Source organism: Cinclus cinclus, chromosome 18, assembly GCF_963662255.1.
Source record: "Cinclus cinclus chromosome 18, bCinCin1.1, whole genome shotgun sequence".
In the NCBI taxonomy this organism is placed as follows: domain Eukaryota; kingdom Metazoa; phylum Chordata; class Aves; order Passeriformes; family Cinclidae; genus Cinclus; species Cinclus cinclus.
Genome location: NC_085063.1, coordinates 6781125 through 6801186, shown reverse-complemented (window position 1 = coordinate 6801186; position 20062 = coordinate 6781125). Strand labels below are relative to the sequence as shown.

At 53.8% G+C, this 20062-nt stretch overlaps 1 protein-coding gene across 1 annotated transcript; it reads left to right on the top strand.

Annotated features, from left to right (window-relative positions):
- Nucleotides 1–12512: 12512 nt before the first annotated feature.
- KCNK15 (potassium two pore domain channel subfamily K member 15) lies at nt 12513–17118 on the top strand. The gene is made up of 2 exons (XM_062505189.1): nt 12513–12804; nt 16205–17118. The coding sequence occupies exons 1-2, from the start codon at nt 12522–12524 to the stop codon at nt 17116–17118; spliced, it is 1197 nt and encodes a 398-aa protein (XP_062361173.1). The 5' UTR covers nt 12513–12521.
- The last annotated feature ends 2944 nt before the right edge of the window (nt 17119–20062 follow it).

Genomic DNA, 20062 nt, shown 5'->3' with positions numbered 1-20062 from the left:
CACCTTTGACACCCCCCGCTTCTGCAGCGTCAGCTTGTGCTTGGCCCCTCCCTGAGGGCAGCCTCTCACCTTGACACCTGCTTTGCAGAGATGGTGACATCAGCGTCACGGCTCCATGCACACAAGGGATGGACAGGACTGTCAGCATCGGAGAGAAAACTGGGACCAGATTTCAAAAACAAAACTACTCAACCCAACCATTTTGCCTACAGCACACTTGGAGATGGTAAGAGATGATCACGTTTGCTCCAGTCCAAAGCATCTCCCTCCAACCTCTCATGCAGCAGTCTGAGCTGGTTAACTTCCCCTCTCTTCCCAGCTCCTCTGTGACTGAGGGATGGATGGGAGGGAATGACACCTTGTCCCTCCACTGCATCCTCTCTACTCTACTGTATGTGGGTTTGAGACAGGATTCCTTCTTTCACCTGAGGAGAGGTCCTGCATTGCAGAACAGCTGAGAGGACAGAAATGGAAGTATTCATTAAAAAAATCAGGTTTTAAGTACATTACTAAGCTGTTCCAGTTCCTGGGTGACTGAGCTGTTTCAGGATCTGTGGGATCCTCTACTGCCCACCTCCTTTGCAGAAGAAAAAGACATTTTTGGCATTACTCCCTCTCTTTTGGAAGAGCACATAGCAAAACTAACAAATGGGCATTTTCAAGTTTTTGGAGGCTATTGGTTGGGATTTTATTTTGGAAGGTGAATGACAGCAGTAGCCTGAACTCCAGCTTTCGGTGGGAAAATGCCAGGAGAGTTTGCAAATCTTCAGGTGAGTGCTTGCATCTTGCATCCAGCCTTACGAGGGCACTAGATATGACTTGTAAAAATTAGATGTGCAAATAAAAAGAGAAGCAGCACTGGCATGAAGGCTTGTGAAGGCAGGGTGTGATGGCAAGGGCAGATGCCTGTCATCAGCAGGGGTGGCAGATCTCTTTGGGATCAGCAGAGGCTCCCAAGCACCGTTTTGGTTTTTGATCTTGGTGTTGCCCACTACAAACACCTCGAACATTTCAATTCAATACTGTGATTTGCAGCAACATCAGCTTTTGGAGCCCAGTTGGAGGAAGTGGACTGTGAGTTAAAATCAGCCCTTTTTTAGAATGCACTGGCCCATGGACGGATGTTGTGCTCTTTTCCTGACATTTATCTCTGTCAGCTGCTCCTCACACAGACCCACCTTAGCTGGGCAGTGGAGGGAGCACGGCTGGCTTTCCGTGCAGTTAATATGTCTACAGTGCAAATAAACACCTCATGCTTTCAGTTTTGAGTCGTCTGGCTTCTTTTAAAGCTTTATGGGAAGCTGGGAGCCAGCTGGCCTGCGGGTTGGAGCAGGGGCCTGCCTGCTCAGGGAGTGGTGATGCTCTTCCCAGTGCTCTGCAGACCGGGAAATGCTGGGAGACTGCAGGCAGTGGGTGGAGAGTGATCTGTGACAGGCACACACTGAGGAGTCTGCTCAGCACCAGTCGGGGGTCCAGCAGAGCCTGAAATGTCCAGCTCCCACCTCATCCAGAGCAAAGCTAAAGATAAAGCATAAATTCATCAATGATATCTTCTTTCTGTAGTAGGAAGATTGAGATATTAGGATCAGACCTGGTCCCTGCTCCTTGCACACATGCTCCAGATATGGGCTTCTGCAGAGCTCTGAACATCTCTTTCCTCAAAAAACACCCCCGCCTCTGAAAGCTGTCCATCTCTTCCATCTTCACATGTGGGTCCTGTCTAAGATGCTGCAGGCCCTGTCAGAACCAGCCTTGGCTCCCACAGCCCATGGGAGCTGTGACACCCTGTCACTGCCCCCCCTTTGGGCAGGATTGGTTGAATAAAGCATCACCGCATGCTGGGGAGGGAGCTGTGTAGGAAGTGCCAGCAAACTCTGCTCTCACCCCCTGCATCCTTGTGCCCAGATGTGTCTTCTCGTCTTCTCCAGTGCCCCCTGCCTTCACTTTTAATAATGGTTTAAAGATCTCTGTCCTAAGAAGCATCTCTGAGCCCCGGGGACAGTTGCAGGTATAAATCTGCACATTTTTCTGCATTCTGTATCTGTCAAAGCAGCAAAAGCCTGTAAGGACCTGTGTGTTGGGCTGATGTCTGAGATATTTGGGGTTGGATTTTTAATTATTTTTTAGTCTGTAGCTTCACAGTCCCCTTGATTCTCAGACAGTGCTGCTTCCCACCTGAACTGGAAGGAATGAGCTCTTTCCCTTTATTAGGTGTGTGTGTAATTAAGGCTCAACCCCTGGCACACGAACCTCTTCATAGCTGGTGATGGGGCAATAAAACCTCCCTTCTTCCTCCAGCTTTCCCTCCCCCATCCCTCCTTCCTGCCCTCACTGCCAGGGAGGCTCCTTCCCTCCCAAAGAACAGCTGCTGCTCTCTGTAGGACATGGAGGCGTGTGGGCACTCAAACGTGTGTGTGGGCTGCTCTGAACATGTGGGCACTGCTCCCCCTTCAAAACCTCCCAGGGCTTTCTCTGGCACCAGAGGGTGGGATTGTCCCTGGAGCAGCCAGCATGGGCAGCACCCAGTCTGTCCCAGGTTCCACTTCTGGCATGGGAAGAACTTTTGGGAGTAGGTAAACGGGTAGGGAAGGTGGGAAGATGTCATAATCCTCCTCCCCTTCTCCCAGCAGTCTGCCAGACTGCAGGGCCACGCACAAGAATTTGCTGATGGCAGGAAGGGGCCAGTGCCACTGGAGAAGCTGTGCCATGGTTACCTCCTGAATCATCACCCCTTTTGGGCTCCTGGCCTATGATGAGCTGAACATTCCTCTTTCCCTCACTTGGCTGTCTGTTGACAGACTTTGAAGATGTCTAAAAGCAAGTAGAGGAATCCCACCTGCACTCTCTGCTTTTTCCACAGCCTCTCTGGGACAGCAGCATGGAGCAGTGGTCTTGTCTGCAAAATCAAGCTGAAAGCAGATTTTTAACTCCTTTACTGAGATTAGACCCAACCAATAAATCAAACATGGTGGGAATTCTCCTCCTGACACTAATGGGATCAGGGTCAAGCCTGGAAATTTGGCAGCATTTCTTGCTTCATTAAATAAACTGCTCTCGGTTGAGGATATGTTGCAAACACAGTCAAGGTTTGTTATGTTACAGAGAACTTTTGAGCTGACAGCCCAGGGAAGCCAGTCAGGCAGAAATAACTGACACACATACAGATGCACAGATGTAAAACCTCTTTCTTCCTCCAAGATGCAGAACTGTTGGGTTTTGGGTGGTTTTGTTTTTGTTTTTTGGCATGCAAAACACTCTACAAGAAGAAAAGATGTTGCTATCAGCAACACCTAAATGCACAGAACTCAACTCTAATAAATTCTTTATTTAATTTTGCACACATTATATAAAATCTGGCTCTGACTCAGTTCAGGGGTGTTGGTATGGTCACTTTTAGCAATCAGGGAGCCCTCCTGCCCACAGCTGCCCTTTGCTGAGAACGTGGGCTCATGCCTTTGTGTCAGAGACTTCCACAGCCCAGGAGAGCAGGAGCTGCAGCACACAAGGGCTGGGGGTGCTGGGGACATCACTATGGGACTGAGATGGTGCCTGGGTCCCTGTTGGACAAACAGGCCATGGCCATAACAGGCCCAGGCGAGGTGTGAAGACCATGTGTGAAGCTGGAGGAGAAGCAGCCAGAGCAGGAGGCTCCCGCAGGACGTGGCTCCCCATTACTCCAGGCACACAGAAGCAGGATTTTGTGGAGCATCTTTTACAGTGTGGTGGGAGGCTGCAGTGTGCACACATAAAGGGATGAGTCACTCAGGTCACTAGGGAAAGGTCACAGCATCCTCAGATTCTGTGAGAGGCATTTATTCCTCCAGCAAAACAATTTCTAAAGTACCTTTAGTGACAACAGACCTGACAGGTTATCTTATTTACCAAGGGTATCGATTGGACTGGGAAGGAGTAGTAGATACAATTATCCAGGTGAACTGGGTAAAATGGTAAATATACCTGCCACTGGGGTGCTGTTGGTGAATATTTTAATGAGAGGGAAAAAGCTGATTCCTTGCCTGTACTACATGGAGTGCTTTGGCATCCAAGGGACCAACAGCTTGTGCAGAAGAGAGCAAATCACAGAAATAGAACAACACTTAGCGTGCCTGTGTGAAGCCATCAGTCCAATACTACTCCTGCAGTGCATGCAGTTATAAATAGGTGATGCCGTGCTGCGCGGGACCTGGGGAGCGTGAGAGCGAGGAGGAGCTCACGGGCAGCTCCGGCCGCGCTGCGCTCCCGGCTACCGAGCGGCTGCGGCTGCACACCCCGCGGGCACCGATCTGTCCTGGAGGACTCGCCGAGCCCAGGCGTACAAGAGTTGTGCCATTTTTCACGCCATTCCTTTAAATATCCCCCGCAGCAAGCGCTCCTTGTCCCGGGTCGCTGCTCAAGGCAGGAGCCAGCGCAGGAGAGGGGCAGTGAGAAACCCCCGGGAGATGCTCAGTGCGTCACGACCTGTGCTGCCTCCTCAGCATCCGGGGAGGAAGCTATCGTTTGAATTTTGCCCAACACCTCCGCTCTGTCATGAGCTGGAGACACTCAGATCCAGTCTGGCTCCCTGAAGAGCCCTTCGTGCCAACGCACAGCCCAGCCAGCATGAAATTCTTCTGCTTGTTTGGGCTTATGGGCAAAAAGTTTACCCTAAGGAGCATCAGAGAGCTACCAGGCTTCCCAAAGGCACCACAGCTCCTCCTTGGAAAGCTGCTTCCATGCTGTGCTCAGGACATCAAAGGACAGGAGACAGATTAACTCTCTCCTGGCTGCCTTTGCTTACATGTGGAGGTGCAGAGGTGGGCAGAACCACCCCCCACAGCTCCCATTCTGCTTTTACCAGCACAGCCCACACTGCAGAACCTCTGTGTCTCCAGTCCAGGCAGTGGGGAGACAGTCCCATGGCAATGGGAAGCTGCTGACATGGAGGAGAGCTCAGGGGTAGGTTCACTGGTGGGGATGCCAAGGCATTCTCACTGAATGAAGTGTCACTCAGTTTGAAGGCAAAAATCCCCCTTTGAAAGCGCGTAGCGCTGGCCTCACGGTGCCATGCTCAGAGTCCAGAGGAGATGGGGATGCAGTTTTCCTTTGGGATGAAGCTCATCCACAAGCCTGGGGCTATTCAACACCCTTTCATATCTGCACTACCCATCGTAAGATGCTGCAGCTTCCTCAGGGCTGTTGGAGGAAAGAATCTTTCTGTATGCAAAGCCGAAACAACAGGTCCATTCCTGTAGCCACTATCCCACTGCACTGAGCTGGGATGTGGGCAAAGCTCTGGCAGGGTGCCCCATGGCAGACACCAGCAGCACAAGGGGCACCGTGAGGAAGAGGGACTTCACGAGCTGAAACATTATTCCCCTTTCCAGTGGGGCATGTAGAAGCAGAGGGTGGCTCATGGACAAACCAGCAGATTCAGCCTGGGAGTACAGGACACATCCTCTCCCAAAGGCATAGTAGGGATGAGTGCTGGACATGCAGCCACACCTGCCAATCCCAGCCTGGGGAAAGTTCTCATTGTCTCCATAAAGGGGGTTGTTCACATGAGGTTCTCAAGCCAGAAACCCCCAAATGGCCATGCCCTGAGTCTGTGCCCGGTGCTGTGTGGAGATGCACAGGGGATACCCAGAGCATCACCTCCTGTCACTGCTCAGCGCCTCAGCTCCTGCCTCAAGGGACACTTAAACAAAGGACCTAAAAGTCAGTTAAGTATTTCAGATCACAGAGAATCGTCTGGTTTATTTTTCCATTTAACTCAGGTGGATTGCCTGCCTCCAAAAAAGCCTATTGTTAATTTAATTCCCTCTAACGGATTCATGGCAGGTCTGGTGTCCCAGTGCCTGAACAGTTGTTATTCCTGTGCCACCACTTGCTGTGCCCCGGGGACACCACACAACCCCTGAGCATGGCTGGAGAGAAAGGGCCAGGGCTGCAGCAAGGGACAAGCAGCTGGGCCAAGCGAACAAAGGGACATTTTTGCCTTTGCAATTCAGAGAGGAAGTGTCTTATCTCCCCAGCTAGTCCTTCCAGAGAAAAGCCTAAAGAGAAATAACAGGAAACTCTTTTGTGTATAAACAAGACTTAGTAAAATCTGCAGTTTTAAGGTGGAGGAAGAAACTAGTCCCTAACATGGTGCTTACACTGCAAGAGAAAACAAATATTTCATATTGTTCTGTTCTTTCCCCGCTGGGAACCCGCTGTGCTCTCAGGCATGGGCAGCAGGAACATTTTCACAGGGCATTTACAGCTCCCTTAGCTGGGAAATCACTTGTGGCCCCAAACCAGAGCCGTTCTCGCCAGCGGAGTGTGGGACCAGCCATGGAGCATGGAGCTAGCTGGGGAAGAAAAATTAATCTTGGAGGAATCAAACCTTGCATTGAAATAAGTCGGTACCTGGCTGGGAAGCTCAATCAACCTCTCAGCACCGGTTCTTCGGAGAAAAACAGGAAAGGACATCTTGAGTTCTACTAATAAATGCACTTTTCTCCATTTGAGGTCCCGGGGCCGATTTTTTTCCCTAGCGGGTTATTTTTAGCATTGAAAGGAGCTATTTGCTGTAAACTGTCTGCCCGGGAATCGGAGCTCCGGGGACCGCAGCCCGGCTGTCCCCCGGCTGTCCCCGGCTGTCCCCGGCTGTCCCCCGGCTCTCCCCCGGCTCTCCCCCGGCTCTCCCCCGGCTCTCCCCCGGCTCTCCCCCGGCTGTCCCCCGGCTGTCCCCCGGCTCTCCCCGGCTGTCCCCCGGCTCTCCCCGGCTCCCCCCGGCTGTCCCCGGCTGTCCCCCGGCTCTCCCCGGCTCCCCCCGGCTGTCCCCCGGCTCTCCCCCGGCTCTCCCCCGGCTCTCCCTGGCTGTCCCCCGGCTCTCCCCGGCTGTCCCCCGGCTCTCCCCAGCTCTCCCCGGCCGTCCCCCGGCTCTCCCCCGGCTGTCCCCCGGCTGTCCCCTGGCTCTCCCCCGGCTCTCCCCGGCTCTCCCCCGGCTCTCCCCAGGCTATCCCCGGCTCTCCCTGGCTCTCCCCCGGCTCTCCCCCGGCTCTCCCCGGCTGTCCCCCGGCTGTCCCCCGGCTCTCCCCGGCTCTCCCCCGGCTCTCCCCCGGCTCTCCCCCGGCTCTCCCCGGCTCCCCCCGGCTGTCCCCGGCTCTCCCCCGGCTGTCTCCCCGCTCTCCCCCTGCTGTTCCCGGTCCCGTCCCAGCCGGAGCGGGCTCAGCTGGGAACCCGCCTCCCTTCCTCCCTGAAGCACATCCAGGCAGGCACAGGCGCTGCCCTCTGCCCCACCAGCCCACGGCAGGGGCACTTTGAGAAGGGCGGTGCCATGGGGTGCCATGGGGACCCGCTCAGCACACCCACCAGTGCAGGCAGACACCTTTGGCACCGAGGCCACCGAGCACTCACCGTGTGGCACCCAGCACACAGCCCATCCCATCCCCATCCCATCCCCATCCCATCCCATCCCATCCCATCCCATCCCATCCCATCCCATCCCATCCCATCCCATCCCATCCCATCCCATCCCTCCCCCGGCATGTCCCGCAGGATCCCTGCAGCTGTTCAGGACCTTTCCAATCCTTGCAGTGCAGCGCTACCATGACGTGGGGCTGCCTCTAGGACAGGGGCGAAACTGTCATCGGGAAACCCTTCGAAAGAGCCTCACATATTTGTAATTCCTTCCCAGACCCTTTGTCCCCCCCCAGCCCTGACCTGCCTGGCAGTCCCACAGGCTGTGATGCAGGGAAGACATTTATAGCGTCGTGATGGGAGCAGAGGCACACCCAGGATCAAGCCCTGCTCTCCCTGTGGCCAAGTTCCTACGCTGAGTCTGTGCTAGTGGCCATGGCAATTCAGTTCAACATTCACCTTGCCCAGAAGCAGGACCCTTCTCCAGACAGACCCCCAAAGCCTCTCTCCTCCATCACAGGGATCCAAGGTCTCCTGGCAGTAACCAGTCCACTCTGGCACCAGCAGCAGCACCACAGAGCCTCCCAGCCCCAGTGCCCAATCCAAACTGTCTGGCAGCTTTGATTTAACAGGCTCTCAGCAAATATTTCCACTTTTTTTTTTAAAAGTAAAGGCATTATGATGTTATCTTATTATTTTATAATTAAAGCCAAGATCCTCAAACAAAATAAATGAACCAACTAAAGTAACCGAGATCAAGAACTTGCTAAAGCAGAGCAGCACCTTTCCCGTTTGGTTGTGGTCCAGGGGCTTTATGGCAGGTACTTTGTGCCTGGCTGATGTTCAACTGACAGCTTTCCAAGCATATAAAAAACTTATTAGGCTGAAAATAGAGTTTGTGACCATAAACTGTCAGGAGTACTGTCAGCATTTCCAGCCCAGGTCTGCTTTGTGTACAACCACTGGTAGATCAGGCTGCTGGGGGGAGCGGAGTGGGAGGGAGATGGGGCCATGTTCCCTCACAGAACCCATTTTGGGTAGGAAGGGTAGTTGGGTAAGGCTTCCCAATGAGTTCTGGGGTATTAGGAGGTGGCATGATGAGGTTTAGCATGGCTGGTATTAGGTAAGGTGGTTGAACACAATCACACATGGAACTGTGCCCACCTGCTCTGGGCTGGAAACCTGGAAGTCACATCCATGGGAGACCATGGGGAGGCAATCTGCATTTACAACCAGTTTATATCCAATGCTTCATTAGTTCCCTCGCTGAGCTTCCACATCACAATGCAGAGCAAAGTACCTGCAGCCATCTGAGCTACAAAGCTCAGGAGGGAGGCAGCAGGAATTCTCAGAGCTGAGGGAAAGCTGTGAGGTTCCTGAGCTTGCAGTAACTCTGAGCGTGGCCAAAAGACAGACCTGAGGCAGCTCCAGCATGCAGGAGGATGTTTTACAGGATGATTTGTGGAGTCATGGGACAGAAGCAAACACTACACCCAGCCTGGATCCAGTCGGGGATGCTGTGTCTGCAGAGGAAGGCATTGCCATGGCCCTTCACACAGAGAGGAGGGATTGCTCTGCGCCCAGCTCTCAGTGTTGCCTGCCTGGGGGCAGCCCAGCAGTGCCTGGAGTCTGCTGTATCTTAAGGACATCATCTGGGCAGCTGCAGCTGGTTGTTATTCGTACTCTGATACCTTATACTTCCTAGAAATTAAAAGATCTGTTGCTTTAGAAATACCCTGTGGCTTTGCCAGGCTATCTGTAATCTAAGTATTAATGGCATTAAAGCTGGGATAGCTCATGCTTTTACTGAAGCAAACAAAACCATCAATTTGGTGTTTAAAAATAACCAAAAAGAAGTAGAATACATCAGGATGGTCCCCAGGCCCTCAGAGCTGGAGCACCTTGCAGCTGAAACCAGGGAAGGGGCTGACACCTGGTTTGCTTGGGATTAACTCAAGCAGCCCCACACAACTGGTCCCTGTTCAGTGCTTTTCATCTGAGACTGCTAAGCAGCTTTTCTTATTTCAATCCATTAGAACTAGAAAAGCTCTTTAATAAACTCCCTGCCAGCCTGGAATTAGTAGATGTGGGCCAATTAGACACATTAATTAGGCAGTGGTTTAAACACAGATGAGGTTTGACTTTGTTTACCAGCCTCAGAGGAAGCAGCTTCTCAAAGTTCACCTCCAAAGGATTTGAAAAAAGGCACGTTTGCTCCCAGTTGCAAGCACCTCCCCACGCAAACACAGCACTTGGACTTACATTTTATTTTCAAACCTCCTGCTTTTTCTTCACCTCCCCATGCAATAAAAATGAGATATTTAATATCATAATGCAACTTCTCACTGAAAATCAATGATAAAGTACATTATCTTGCCTGCCCTGAACCCACGGCTCCAGCTTGACCTTCCTCAAGCAGACCAAAATCCGGAGAAACACAAAGGTTGAACTTACGGTTTCCCAGCAGGAAAATGAAACTTTTCTGTGCCTCAGGAGGAACAGGACAGGATGGCCCTCCAACATAGCCATCTGACTCAGTTGGGTGTCACTCATTCCCTGTGATCACTGCAGGAAGGAAAAAGCAGTGTGTGAGCAGTGAGAAACAGAGCAGGCTGAATCCAGCCTCAATTTTGAAGCCTCCAGCCCCACTCCAAACTACAGCATCATCTTGACCCTCCAAATATCACCTGGGGACCCCAGAATTTGACCTGCAAGACACTGGAGACCCCAGAACCCCTCCTAAAAGATGTGTGACAGGCACCCAGAGATGCAAGCATTGTAGGATCTCCTTCCTCTGTAACAGAACCATCAGAAGTTCAATTAGCAGCTCTGGCTTCTGTCTTCAAGGTGGAAAGTCATTGCTGACCAATGGAGAAAATTACCAGAACCAGGTGAAGTGCATCATCGTGAGCAGGAGGCCCCCACACGTCTCTGGGGCTGGAGGTTTGACAGCATCCCAGGCCCTGTTAGCAGGGCTGCAAACACTCCCCAGAGAACACAAACCAGACACATTCCTCCAGCAGAGGCTCTGCCACATGATTTAGGAGGTTGCAAGCCCTGCGATGTCGAGCAGCACGCCGACAGCTTGTGCTGCTCCTGATGGATGCTGGAGTCTATTTTTTCTCCAATAACAACTTTCACTAATGGTGCTGGCACGGAGGCTCAGCAAGGAGGAGGGAAGTGGCAACTGGCCAAGGTGAAAAAGAGTTCACAATTACAGTAGTAAAGGCCACTGTGTCCCTTGTGCTGGCCATGGTAATGCTGAGGACAGGGATGGAAGGGCTCTAGGAGAGCATTGAGTCACCCCCTCCTTCAGAAGAGCACCCACTGTACCCAGAGCATTTTCAGCAGACACCCAGACATCTGCTTATTTTATTTTTAAACTCTTCAAGTGACAGGGTGCCACAATCTCCCCCAGCAGTCTGTTCCAGTGTTTCACTGTCCTCATGGTTAAAAAGTTTTTCCTATGTCCGGTTCAAACCTTCATTGGTGCAACTAAATCCCAAAGCATCTTCTCTCCAAAGAAGCAAGATGGATGAAGAGGAATGTAAGCCTCGGTTTTTTTCACTCGTGTGCTTTATTCCCAGCCAAAAGAAGAAGAGTTTATTTTCCTGAAAAAGATACTGTCTCCTGCAACACACAACTCAGAAGTATATTTCTATTTTTAAAAGTGAGGTATAGGAATTACATAAAAGCTATGGTAACCAGGAATGGGAAACAGGGTCTTCAATATGTGGGCTCTGTCTCCTAACACAGCTAATCTCCTTGGTGCAGAAGAGGCTGAGCCCATTGCCCCCCACAACAGCACAGGGTGAACAGGCCCCACATCCCCTGTGCCTGCAGCCTCTCACCAATGTGCCAAATAAAGTGGCAGAAACACTGAATCTGTTTTTGTTTCTTTCTGCCCTCTCAAAACAACACTGGACACAACATGCCAGACTCCCTGCTCTGGTAACCGGCTGAGAAAAGGATGACACAGATAATGCAGAGAGATAACACAGCTAACACAGACAAATAACACAGATAACACAGATAGATAACACTGGGAACACAGACAGATAACACCAATAACACGGAACAGAGATAACACAGATAACATAGACAACACAGATAACATAGATAGATAACATAGAAAACACAGATACACTGTTAACGCAGATAACACGGACAACACATGTAACACAGACAGATATCACAGACAGATTGCGCTGGTAACACAAATGCATTACACAGGTAACATCGGTAGCAGCAGTGTTCCTCAGTGCCATGGCTGTGAAGCGGCCCAGAGCTGGACAAAGCAGCAGGAGCGAGGGCTGATACCACAGGGTACTTCGGGACAGCCACACAGCCCCAAAGGCCCCTGCTTTCGGGAGGGCAGGCAAAATGAAATTCCTCCAGCCTGGGAACACCCAGGGACAACTTCGGGGAACCGGGCTGTTACTACCGGCACGACAATGAAGCGCGGCCTCGCTAGGGCTCACCCGCGGCCGGGCGCTGCCCGGGGCTGCCAGGCAGGGAGGGCTCGGGGCACACCGGAGCCAGCCTAGGCGTGCATGCGAGCCGGAGCCCGCAGGAGCCGGTGCCCGGGGCAGGCAAGAGGCTCTGCGCGGTGCCCGGGTTCGCTGCGGGGTGAGCCGTGCGCGGGCAGTGCGGAGCGCCCGGGCTCGGTCACGGTGCGAGGTGAGCGGGGCGGGGTGCGCAGTGCCCGGGCTCGGTGCGGGGTGAGCCGTGCGCGGTGCGGTGTGCGGGGTGCCCGGACTCGGTGTGCGGGGTGCCCGGGCTCGGTGCGGGGTGCCCGGACTCGGTGTGCGGGGTGCCCGGGCTCGGTGCGGGGTGCCCGGACTCGGTGTGCGGGGTGCCCGGGCTCGGTGCGGTGTGCGGGGTGCCCGGGCTCGGTGCGGGGTGCCCGGACTCGGTGTGCGGGGTGCCCGGGCTCGGTGCGCGGTGCCCGGGCTCGGTGCGGGGTGAGCCGTGCGCGGTGCGCGGTGCCCGGGCTCGGTGCGGGGTGAGCCGTGCGCGGTGCGCGGGCGATGCGCGGGGGGCGGTGCGCGGTCGCGGGGGGGCGCGGGGGGCGGGCGGGGGGCGGCGGCGGCGGGGCCATGCGGAGCCCGGACTGAGCGCGGCGGCCGCCCCTCGCCATGAAGCGGCAGAACCTGCGCACGGCCGCTCTCATCCTCTGCATCTTCTCCTACCTGCTGGTGGGCGCCGCGGTCTTCGATGCGCTGGAGTCGGAGGCGGAGAGCGGCCGCAAGCGGCTGCTGGAGCAGAAGCGCGGGGAGCTGCGGAGGAAGTACCGCTTCTCCGCCGACGATTACCGGGAGCTGGAGCGGCTGGTGCTGCAGGCCGAGCCGCACCGCGCCGGGCGCCAGTGGAAGTTCGCCGGCTCCTTCTACTTCGCCATCACGGTCATCACCACCATCGGTGAGTGCGGCAGCCCGGCCGGCGCGCCCGGCATCCCTCCATGCCTGAACCTCTGCACCCCGTGTCCTTCCACCCAACCTCCCTACACCCCGCGTCTCTCCATCCCTGCCTCCCATGTCCCTCCATCCCCACGTCCCTGCTTCCCATGTCCCTCTCCCTCCACCTCCATGTCCCTGTATCCCATCCTTCTACAGCCCCACACCTCCGGTACCCCTGGGAGCTCCAGGACATTCTGGAGGGTGCGTGCATGGCACAGGCAGGTGTCACCCTTGCAAGGCTGGGACATCTCTTCAGGCCACCCCCGAGCTGACTTTGTGGGACCCGAGTGCCCACTGCAGGGCGAGGCAACCCGTGAGGAGGCTGGGGCCACCCTGTCCTGGGGGTGCTGCTACGGCTGGGCCCACAAGACACGATATTGTCCCAGGCAGGCAGCAGCTGCACAGCTTCTGCGAGAATCTTCGGAGCAGGCAGCTGCCGAAGCTGGGAGCGGTGTGGGAGGGCAGAGGTAGGGGCCATGTCCATCCCATGGATGTAGCCAGTGAGCTGGGTGAAGAGCTGGGTGAAGAGCTGGACAAGAATTGTTGGCTTCTTTGCTGGCTCAAAACTCTGTGTCTTTGGTTGTGTGAGACCTGCTTCACGGAGCCAAGAGAGCCACGAGTCACTGCCCGCTGCTCTGCCTGCACAGAAACCTGCGGAGACATGGGTGCCAGCTTGGAGGGGAGTGATTGAATCACATCAAACTCCCCTGTAAACGCACTTATCCATATCAGAGCCCAGTGCCTTGGTTTGTCCGCTTCAATTTTGCTAGAGAATTAAACTAAATTGAATGAGGGTTGCCTTAATTTAGGTGAGATTAGTCACATGAGAGTTGAGCATTGTTTAATTAATCCACTTTGATTAATCCAGGCACCCTTGGCATCCCATGGGGGTCCACAAGGATCCTGTGCTTGTGTCACTGCTTGTGCTGGGATTTCAGTCAGCAGATGCGTTTTGGAGGCGGGAATCCTGAGGCCAAACCCTGCCCTGGCACAGCTAGCAGCTGCCTCCTGTTCTTCAGGACAGGACTTTAGCCTTACCAAAGGGCTTGGCATGGTTGAAATACCTCTGTTAGCTGGAAGCATCATCCCTCAGGACAAGGGTTGGTGGGATCAACTGCACCATGTTACCAGAGGACAAGAGGTGGAAGAGGGACAGGCCTTGCCTGGGGTCTCTGTGTGCTCCCATGGGATGGGGTGTGGGGTTTGTGTAGCTGGGAACACACATGGTCACCAAACCACGGTGGGCTCAGGGCATGGTTTGGGTCACACCCCAGCAGGAGGGAAAGATGAATGGCTTCAGCAAAAACCCCCATCATCACCTGACAGGTTATAGCTTCATTTACATGATTTTCCTGTTGGCTGTGACAAACAATGGCTGTACTTATCACACACCCTGTGTGATAAATAATTTTAGCTCAGGTGCCATATTTCTCAAATGCTGACATGTTAGATCTCTTTATATTGCGCTGTGCTCCAAATCTCAGTTTTAATGTTACTATAGCTGTATTTACTCTTTCTAATTCCCTTTGTCATTTTGAAACCATCAGTCAAACACTCCTTCAAGAGTCTCTCAGGGTATAACAATTGTTTTTCCACTTACTGCTCCTCTGGATCATTATCTTTACGTCCTCACTGCTGTCATTGTACTATCTTGTAGCCTGGGACCTGGTGATTGCACTCGGTTATTAAGCTTGGATTTGACTGGGAGGTTTTGCCACCGCAATCTCCTGTCTGCTCTCTATTTCATGAAATGTGGCATGAAGGCATTAAATTCATCATTTTTTGTTGTGTGAATTTGTGAACAGAGAGAGTATTTAGAGGCTGGTCCCACTGCCTGTTCACAGTTCAGAGCACAGAATGGTGAAGGATAGTGCTGTCCTCAACCCCTCAACCCTGTCCCATGCAGGAGTTTCTTGGAGCAGGAGGTGTGTCAGGAGCCCAGAATAACATGGTTATCCTTCTCTGGTCCTTCCATCACTGTGTGCAGCACCTTCCCCAGGTGTCCTGGAAATCCACAGGCAGCAAGGATTGAGATGAAGCCAAGTCACAGCTTAGAACAAGACTGTGGGGTAACAAGAGGGTGTTTTTCCCAATGTTCTCCATGCAAAAGTCAGGCAAATTCCTGCAGAAAGTGAAAATAAAAATAGCTGTGAAAGGCCTGACAGCAGTGCAGGAAGGAGCTGGCACTGTTCTGCAGGCGCCTTCAGAAGGGAAGTTTCAGACCCTGGTAGTTTCTTGTAAAAGCAACTCAAAAGAAAGGCTCAGATGCCTTTGGATGTCTTTGGATGCCATTACTCCCCACGCCACATGACTCCCTCACACTGAGTTTTTACTCATTCTCTGAGGTCAGGGGTCACTGATTTCTGCTAAGCTGCTGTAATTGAGGTGGGCACAGAATCGCTGGAGTCTGGAAGACTGCAGTGAATACCTCGCTATGCTTCACAGTGTAATTGTGTATGTCCTTGAGCCACAGCCCTGAAACTTGGGCCAAGGTGGAGAAATTAAATCTCAGAAGGCGTTCAAGGAGAACCTTTTCCTCCTGGAGCTCCTTGTCCCCAGGAAAAGGGCTGACAGGGCTACAGTAGCATAAATGATCCCTACCCTGCATCTAAAACAGCACAGTCCCTCCTCCTCAATAGTCCAGTGGTGCTTTAGGTCTGAGTCTTAATGACACTGGTGTAAATCTGGAGTGGATCTGCAGAAGTCCTTCCAGACTTAGCTCCTCCTGTGGGGACTCTCCCTATAGCACAGGGTTGTATGATCACTCTGGCTCCTGTCCAACAGGCTACACAGCAAGTGCTCATAGAGCTGAGACTCAAATGTGCATGTGACACTGGACAGATTGGGAGGAGGAGGAGAAGCAGGTGACAGGGGAGGTGGCAGTGCCCCTGCAAAGACGGTTGTGGATGGTCCTGGCTGGGTTGCACCTCCCCACAGGGTGATCTGATGCTGCTGGTCTCAGCATCTTATAGAGCCTCTGCTCCCCCTCACTGTGGGGTTCAGGTTACCCTGCACACCTGCCACTGGCACAGCATCATGGCCTCTAAATAATTGGTGAGCTGCAGGAGGTTTGCAGACCCCAGTCCAGCTCTAGGCCTCCTCTTGTCCTCTGTGACTATGAGGAGAGTACCTTCTCTCTTTAGAGGTCAAACAAGGTTTTGCCTACACAATACTTCAATGTGCCATCATCCCAAAGGATGGGCATCCCATGGCCCCATTAGTATTGCCTACAGATCTCCTACTGAGTCATTTTCCATTTTTCCCCCCATTTCTCTACTGCTCCTCTTGGTCACAGGGCAGCCTCGCTGCAAACCCCAGTGAGGGCTTGACACCACCTTTCCTCTTTCCCGTGTTCTTCACAGGTTATGGGCACGCTGCTCCGGGCACAGATGCTGGCAAAGTCTTCTGCATGTTCTACGCCATCCTGGGCATCCCCCTGACCCTGGTCATGTTCCAGAGCCTGGGGGAGCGCATGAACACCATTGTGAGGCTACTGCTCAAGAAGATCAAGAAGTGTCTGGGCATGAGGACAACCCATGTCTCCATGGAGAACATGGTCCTGGTGGGCTTCCTGTCCTGCATGGGCACCCTGTGCATTGGCGCCGCAGCCTTCTCTTATTTCGAGGGCTGGACTTTTTTCCATGCCTACTACTACTGCTTCATAACCTTGACCACTATTGGCTTTGGAGACTTTGTGGCTCTGCAGAAGAACGAGGCTTTGCAGAAGAAACCCCCGTACGTGGCTTTCAGCTTCATGTACATCCTGGTGGGCCTGACCGTCATCGGAGCCTTCCTCAACCTGGTGGTGCTGCGGTTCCTGACCATGAACTCGGAGGACGAGCGGCGGGACGCCGAAGAGCGAGCCTCGCTGAGGAGAGCCCACAACAACATCCACCTCAAGCCAAAAGAGGACAGCCGCAGCAGCAATGCCATTTTTCTCCCTGTGGAGGACAGGACGAGCCAGATGAACCTGATCCCGCTGGTCCAGGAGGACACGGAGAGGCAGCGGCGCCAGTCGGCCGCCTCGGCGGCCGCGGTGCCGTCCTTCTGCACCTGCCTGTGCTACAGACCCCAGGTGTGCGGCAGCCCCGCGCCCTCCCACCCCGAGACCCTGAGCTGCCACACCAACCCTGTGTATTACAACTCCATTTCCTACAAAATCGACGAGGTGTCCCTGAGCACACGGGGTCAGACCGGCTCTTCCCCGGGGAGCACTTTGTCTTCCAGCAGCCCTCGCTGCCGGCAGCATCCCCGGCTGCGGAGGAAATCCATCTAGGAGCACGTGCCCAGCTGTACTCAGCACTCGAGTCTTACTACGATGTTAAATTAAGAACAGTCATGTCAGGTTCTTCTTACTCATTTCTTCTGTTCCTCTCCCTCCCCCCAGCAAGAGCCTCTAAATCCTGTTGGGAAATAATGATTTTTTTGCAGGCACTGAATGACATCGTTAGTTTTAATTTGCTTTTTCCTCCCAAGTTCAAGCATTTAGGACTGGCAAGAGCCCCCCCTGCGTCCATGTGAAGTCCAGTGAGCCATGGGTTTGCTCTCCCACCTCCCTGCTCCCTAAAGGGTGCATTGCTGCCCTCCCACCCTGTTGAGTTGCATTTGCTGAGAGTGTGTGAGCAAGCCTTGAAGGGCTGGGGACCTTAAAGTTGTCCCCTGACAGCAGATGCAGGTAAGTCAGTGTCACACTGTAGGTTTGCAGCTGGTGGGTGGGCAGGGAGAGGTGGGCAGAAGGGAAGGGGCTGCAGTCCTGAAGCTCAGCACATGAAGACAGCTTCATGGAGGAACTTCATCTCCTGTGAGCAGCCCTTTGGGTCTGAGCTCAGGTTTGTGGCTGGCTCAGTGTTTTTGGAAGCTGGAGGCCCATGCACTCACCCACCTGCCCACCAGCACACTTTGCCTCTTAAAGCTCACCGGCACAGGTAGGTTCTCCTGGCTGAAATGGCTGGAGGGACACTGTGCCCCATTCCCAGGGGAGTCTGAACTCCAGTCAAGCCCAGCCCAGCCCCACCTCTCCTCTGTGCTGAGCCCAGACTCTAGTAAGGGCAGCCCCATGGAGAGCTTTCCTGAACAACACAGTCATCTGCAAAGGGCTTGGTCCAAAGGAGATTGTTTTTTCTCTTAGCTAAAACCACCGCTTCCTTCCCCACCCTTCCTCCTGCTGGCAGCCCAGCAGCTGTGCCAGCTCCTCGCCTCCTCCCAGTCCCTGTGAGCCCATGGGTTTGTGCTTGTTGCTTCTGGGGTTATTTGAGGCGGGGGTGGTCCCATCCACATTCATTTCCATGTGGGATGTGGTACCTGCACAGCCACATCTGGGTGGCTCTTTCCAGCTGGTGATCCCTTTGTCCATCCTGTCTCATCTGCATGACAACAGGGCTCTGACAGTGGTAGGAGTGCTATTTATTTATTTTTTTCTCTGATAAGGGACATTTTCACTCTCAGTTCTATCTAAAATACCCTCTGAGGGGGTTTTTGTGGAGAAATAGCCCCTTTTCCTGGTGGGGAAGGCATGCAGAGTTGCCAGCATTGGGAAGGTTCAGAGCAGGTTTTGCTCTCTCCTCCTTTTGTTCTGGGTGGCAGCTTAATAAAAGGTGAATCCATCTGGTGGTGGTTGATTATTTGTCACAAGGAAGAGTAAAGGGATGTGTCCAAGCCCCAGACCCCAGGCTGGCTCCCTGTGGGGAGGCTGCACAGCCTGAGCCTGGGCACACAGGCAGAGAGGAGGATGCAGGTGCTGCTGGGCTGCCACCAGGGACTGGTTTGTGACACCTCCACCTGGGTGCTCCCCAGGCCCTTTGGGCTGTGTGACATTCCAGGGGTTGGGAGGTTCAGCTGGGAGGCCTTACTTTGCACCAGCCCACATCTGCAACAGCTGGGTGAGCCGTGGCTTCATGAGAAACAGGGAGGAGGGGCAGAACAAAGCAAGCAGTGAGTGTGAAAAACAGGCTTAAAAATGAGGCTTTCATTGGCTTCTCAGCTCCACAGTGTGTCACTTCAGGCCGATCCCACCAGCTCAACCCTTTTGTTGCCATGTGCCATCTCCCCCACCCTCCCCATGGATTTCAGCCAAAAGTTTGGCTGTGCTGTGCTACCCTTTGCCATCAGAACTGAGCAGATGGAAATCTCTCCCTCTTTCCAAGCTGAGCTTTGGACATCCAGTGGCCAGGATGAAGCTGTACCTCTCAGCCACATCGACAGCTGTGGAAAGAAGCAGGTCTTCAATTCCTGCTCAAGTCAGACCTGCATGGTATTGCCCTGCTGAAATTCACCTCTGGTGGACTTCAGGAGAAAACCTGAATCCAGAGGCTGAGCCAGCCTTGCACTGTCCCTCTGGATTCAGCACAGCACTGCCCAAGCTCAGTGGCTCCGTGGGTGTGTCACAGAGCCCACGATGCAGCCATGAAAAGGCAGAGGCAGCAGGGCTGGCTGTGTGACCTCCACACCCTGGAGGGCAGCGCTGGTGATGGGGTGACAGTGCAGAAAGTTGGGCACCTGCTCTGGTTGCTGTTGTTTCCATGTGGTCTGAGCTTCCAGGCAGCACTGCCTGGCTGCTGAGAGACAGCCTGAGTCCCAGCCTGCTTGGGAAGGTGGTGGTGATCTGAGGGTGGGAGATGCTGGGCTGCCCCCTGACACTCTAGAGAAACCCTCCTCCCCCTCCCTCTTCCATCACTGCTCCCCCAAAGGCTGTAGCTGGGGCAGGTGGGAAGCCGGCCCTTGGTCTCACCCTGATGACCTGCAGAAGTATTTGGAGGCGTGACAAACACCTTTTAAGAAATCCTTAGTCAACTATGACTTTTTGAACCCTCATTCCCACAGGAAAAGGACTTGCAGTAGGTTCCCAGAGAATGGTGTCTATTCTCAGCACCACCACCTCCTCCACAGACACCTCCAGCAGGATCCCCCTGACATTCCCCACCCCAGGGCTCATGGCTCTAGGTCATCGAGGCAGCAGCTGCACACCCAGAAACATCTGAAAATCTCCTTTCCCTGGGGGGCTCACCTGCACCCGCACTGGATGTTCCCAACAGCCTGGGCCAGGGGTGTTTTATTTCTGAAGTAGTGTCTTCATCTCCAGGGTTTCAAAATCACCCTTGAATGGCCAGGGCTGACCATGAAGGGTCTTGGAAAGAAAACAGCAGCAGGAGCTTTAGGTTGGGTTGGTGAGCACAGCACAAGTGGAAGCAAGCTTAGCTCTGTGCCTGGAGATGCCCATGGCC

Bases quoted from the DNA above. Each gene is read 5' to 3' on its own strand.
- KCNK15 (XM_062505189.1), top strand. From the start codon at position 12,522: ATGAAGCGGCAGAACCTGCGCACGGCCGCTCTCATCCTCTGCATCTTC. The intron at 12,805-16,204 runs GTGAGTGCGGCA...TGTTCTTCACAG, and splicing joins CACGGTCATCACCACCATCG to GTTATGGGCACGCTGCTCCG.